This window comes from Halyomorpha halys, unplaced genomic scaffold (assembly GCF_000696795.3).
Source record: "Halyomorpha halys isolate HHAL.00 unplaced genomic scaffold, Hhal_1.1 Scaffold72.1, whole genome shotgun sequence".
NCBI lineage: Eukaryota > Metazoa > Arthropoda > Insecta > Hemiptera > Pentatomidae > Halyomorpha > Halyomorpha halys.
In genome coordinates this window covers 264027-269350 of record NW_027109364.1, presented here as the reverse complement: position 1 = coordinate 269350, position 5324 = coordinate 264027, and the positions used below count along the sequence as shown (strand labels likewise).

The following is a 5324-nucleotide window of genomic DNA, read 5'->3' as shown; positions in this document are numbered from 1 at the left end:
ATATTATTATTTTTTGTAATTAAATTAATTTAGAACTAATCGATTAAAGTGAATATGTTTTTCTTTCTTTGAGATACAGTGGACTCTTCTAATCCAAGATTTTTTTAAAAATTTTGATTAGAAGTTTTTATATATATCCAACAGAACCAAGTGATTTATATTTAGATATAAAATCTTAATCTGTTCAGTCGAAAAAAAAATATAAACTTGTAATTCCCCTAAAAGAGAGAACCTTTAATTGTATTTTTTCCTAAATTTAGTGCTGATGTGCTTAGCACTACTGTGAAGTAATCCACCTTTTTATGTTCTCTGAAGTAATATGTATAAAAAGAAATAGTTAAAAATATTAAGATGTTGTCTAAATCTTTAAAAAGGCTTTTTTGAATAAATAAATAATTTCTAAATAGTGATTAACTATTTTAAATTACGAAGAAGATGGTCAGGGTTTGGGTCAAAAAGAACAAAATAGTCATAACTATTTATTGTCCAAAGTTTTTGACCCCACTTTGTAGGGCTTCATCAGGGCTAAAAGATACAAAAACAACTAAGAACATTACAACTATAAGATACAATAAGGTAAATTAAGGTAGGATAAATATTATGTAAAAAAATAAGCAAAAAAGAAAATTAAATAAAAAGAAGGAAGAAATAAAATAGTATTAATATAAAATGCTCCAGTGTATTTTATATTGATACTATTTTATTTCTTCCTTCTTTTTATTTGTATATAATGTTCTTAGTTGTTTTTGTACACTGACCATCTTCATATTTTAAATTGTATGGTCAACTATTAATACATATATAATTAACTATTTTCAAATTTTGTTTAATTTATAGAGTTTCTTTTTAAATTTATTTATTACATTTTATCCTGTTTTATTATCCAAATTTTTCACTTATCCGTACCTCTTTGGTTTTAATTAATTCAGATAAGCCAGTCTTCTGTATATCTTTTTCTTTTTCATCTTAATTCTTGATATATTTCTTTCTCTTTGGATATATATTTGTAAGATCAGTCAGTCACTAACTAATCATTCAAAGCAGCATTATGCATTCAGCACTTAAGTGTTAATTTATTCCTGGCATTACTTGTTGTTCTTATTAGTCATCTATTTGCTTTTTGTGTTAGGGAGTGATAATGTTAAATAACTTTTTTTTTAATTTTATATTAATTAAATAATTTTGATAAAAAATTAATTAAATTAAAATCAATTTTTTTAATTTAAAAAATCAGTAATGTATATTGTTTGATTGACAGTTGTTTATACAAAACAGAAAACTTTAGAACACTTATTAAAGAAAATGTATGTACATTTTAAAAAATTTTTTTAAGTGTTGTAAAAATGAGATTTTATCAATGAGATTAATTAGAATAATATTTTTTGTTAATTGTTTAATTATTATTTAATCATTTTAGGCATTCTGGTACGTTGAAAACAAAGGAGCATACGACGGTCCAGTGTTTGGAAGCTCTGATAAATGGGTCGGCCTTGGTATTTTCTTTGACTCATTTGATAATGATAATAAGCATAACAATCCTTACATCATGGCCATGGCTAACGATGGAACTAAAGAATACGACCATGCCAAGTAAGTAGTAACGATATACTCTCAGTATATTGTTAACTTTCTGCAGTTTAGGAATTGTTAATATTAAGCTCCTTTGCATATAGAGAACTCCATTGAAAAAATATGTAAATTATTATATAATGGCTTATTATTTATAATATCAATTAATTTTTATTATCTCGATGAAGGAAGATAATGCAATAAAAAAAAAAGGTTGCTCAAAATAATACAAAAAATATTTATGTACTATTTTCAGTTCTATTTATTTAGTACTAATAATATTAATTATTATTGTAGGAAGATAGTCTGGGTGGCAGTCAATAAAGGTATCAAAATAGTATAAGAAAACTATTGTTAACAAATGTTTGACTGACATTTGTACTGGGTTGTGCGTCTCAAGCAGTAACTAAAACCCCGTGATTTAACACAATGGATATATTTTTTTTTTATAATGAGTCCAAAACATCTTTTTATTTTTTATTATTAATTTATATAATAAATATATAAGAACATTAGTTGACCGCATATAATTAATGAAGAAAGATGGGCAAAACAGGTTGCTCATAAGAGTTAAGAAATAGATCATAAATAGTGAGATACATACAAAAATATATAGTACAAAATAAATAATAAATAATCATAAAACTAAATAAATAAAAAATTTGTATCTTTTTTTTGTCTCAACACTTTTTATTTTTCACCAGTCCAACGTTTTAGCCATTTAAGCCATCCTCAAGGACATCTTCAATTATAATTTCTTCCTCACATTAATTTAAAGTTACTTTTGCTGGCTATTCTGCCCAGGTTATTTCCTTTATTATAAGTTAAAAGCCTATTTTTTAAAATTTAAAATCATTAATATTTAATTCTTCTTAACAATAATTAAAACATAACTAACATCTATAATAAAAAACATAAATAAATAACATCTAACAAAAGATTTTGTTATATGGTAGTGAATTTGTTGTGGATAATTTTATATAAGAAAAATTAAATATTAATGATTTTAAATTTTAAAAAATAGGCTTTTAACTTAAAATAAAGGGCAGAATAGCCTGCAAAAGTAACTTTAAATTAATGTGAGGAAGAAATTATAATTGAAGATGTCCTTGAGGATGGCTAAAATGGCCGAAACGTTGGACTGGTGAAAAATAAAAAGTGTTGAGACAAAAAAAAGATACAAATTTTTGATTTATTTAATAAATTATTTATTTAGTTTTATGATTATTTATTATTTATTTTGTACTATTTATTTATGTATGTATCTCTCTATTTATGATCTATTTCTTAACTATTATGAGCAACCTGTTTTGCCCATCTTTCTTCATTAATTATATGCGGTCAACTAATGTTCTTATATATTTATTATATAAATTAATAATAAAAAATAAAAAGATGTTTTGGACTCATTATAAAAAAAAAATATATCCATTGTGTTAAATCACGGGGTTTTAGTTACTGCTTGAGACGCACAACCCAGTACTAAAGTTTTTTATGGTTTCTCCTTTAATATTGCTCTGGATAATTCTTTTTTTTTTTTTAAGTTGCTAGACAATTTAACTATCTTTCATACGAGTATTTGGAATTTTTTGATGATAATTAGTTTTTGAATTATTCAAAAACCTTTTTAGAAAGTGAATGTCCATTGGAATCTGCAGAGAACATGGATTTTGATGTTTTGTAGGGAATATAATTATCTTTCAAATGAATACATACATAATTAACTATCAGACTATGTTTACTTTTCGAGTTTTTCACAAATAAACTTCATAAAATACAGTTCAAAACCTAGTACAAAATCAATCATTTTTATCAAAAACATAATGAAAAAAAAAGTAATAGAACAGGTCTACCCGTTAGTTTTTTTATGTTTTTTAAAATTTTTTTTATTTTAAGGCTTTGGGATAGTGATTTCAATGCACTTTATATTTTTCATCTATTTTCATAAATGGCCGAGATAATGGGCATAAGTTTCTAATCACACCAATTTGAGACAAAGTAGCAGATTTTAATGACGAGTTTTACGAATCATTATGGAGCTAGTTGTGACCTTAGTGCTAAATCTTACAAATATAAACAATTTAGTAGTTACAGAAAAAATACTGGTTGGTGGATGGACAGATTTTTTTTTTTTTTTTTATCGTATTTTGTTGATTGTTGTGGTTAATTTTTTAAAATAATAAACCAACATTAAAATTAAACATTAATATAAAATTTTTATTGTAGAAAGTAATCAGGGCTCGGTCATTTTAGTTTGTTTTTATTAAATCTAGCCTACTTTTCAACCCAATCATGTCGGCCATTAGCTGAGCTGTAACAGATTAACAGATTAACGAGATAAGGGTATATTTCCTTTTTTTTTAAAAAAAATTAAACGAATCTTTAAAAAATGATGAGAATATAATTAAAGTTAAAATAAGTGTTCTGAGATAGTAAAGATAAAATAGTTAATACCGATATAATTAATGAGAATTTGAAATAATTGACAAAATATATGAAAATCAAGTTACAAGTGCCAAACCAAGTTAATTATTGATAATTTATCTAGTATTTGTTATTATTAATCACTTGGCTGCTCATGTGTGATGATGAATAGCGAATATAAGAAATGTAAGAATAGATTGTGATAGCAGGTAACAGATCGTGATAATGATAGCAGATAACGATAGGTAATGATAATGATAGCAGATAACATACTGTCATCTATGTTCATGCTATCTTTATCTGCTATATGTAAACTCGATTGCTATTACTTTTATTTATCAGTAATTAATTAATAATGTTTTTAAAATTTTATTTAATAAAAGAAATAATAATTTTACATAATCAACATATTCGTTAAAACAAGATACCCAAGAACGGAGATTATATATGAGGTTAAATACATAAAAAGGTCATTATAGTATCAAAATATATTATTTATTCAAGTTCTTGAGACTGTTATTTATCTATTAAATAAATCAAACGGTATCCTTATTTAGTCTCAAAATTCTTTATTATATAAATAGTCAAACATTTCGACCAATTTGACCATCCTCAAGGACAATCTTAAATATAAATTTACACCCCACTTCAAAATTTAAAAATAAATAAATATGGTTAAAATAAATAAATAAAAACTGGCATAAAATAAATAAATATGGTTTAGTTTATTTATGTTGTTCTTTGCTGACCGCACCCCCCGACAAACTTCTCCAATCATTAATCTACGGTCAACTATCTACACCTCAAAATTTAAAAAATGTTTTACAGGCCATTTTGCCCAGGTCATCAAATTCAAGTCAAAATCATCCTATTTTTTTTTTTTTTAGAATTTCATTAATTTTTAAAACTTTAATATTAGATTAAAAATACACTATACACTATTAGATAAACTATAGATAGTGTATTTTTAATCTAATATTAAAGTTTTAAAAATTAATGAAGTTCTAAAAAAATAAGGTGATTTCGACTTGAATTTGATGACCTGGGCAAAATACACTGTAAAACATTTTTTAAATTTAGAAGTGAGGTGTGAATTTATGTTTAAGATTGTCCTTGAGGTGAGGATGGCCGAATTGGCAGAAATGTTGGACTATTGATATAATAAAGAATGTTGATACTTAATAAGGATACAATTTGATTTATTTAATATAATTTATTGTTAAAATAAAATAAATTGTATCCAGTTATATTGTTATATCCAAATTTTGTTGTAATAAGAGAGTGATAATATTGTTAAATTGATTTGTAATTAAAATTTTTAATTTTTTAAA

The 5324-nt window shown here is 24.2% G+C and overlaps 1 protein-coding gene across 1 annotated transcript in view; it reads left to right on the top strand.

Annotated features, from left to right (window-relative positions):
- The window catches only part of ergic53 (protein ERGIC-53), a 32001-nt gene that overhangs the window by 2497 nt on the left and 24180 nt on the right, over window positions 1–5324 (top strand). Inside the window, exon 4 of the mRNA XM_014438996.2 lies at window positions 1418–1590. Within this exon, the coding sequence (XP_014294482.1) occupies window positions 1418–1590 (173 nt within the window). The remainder of the gene's footprint in view (window positions 1–1417; window positions 1591–5324) is intronic.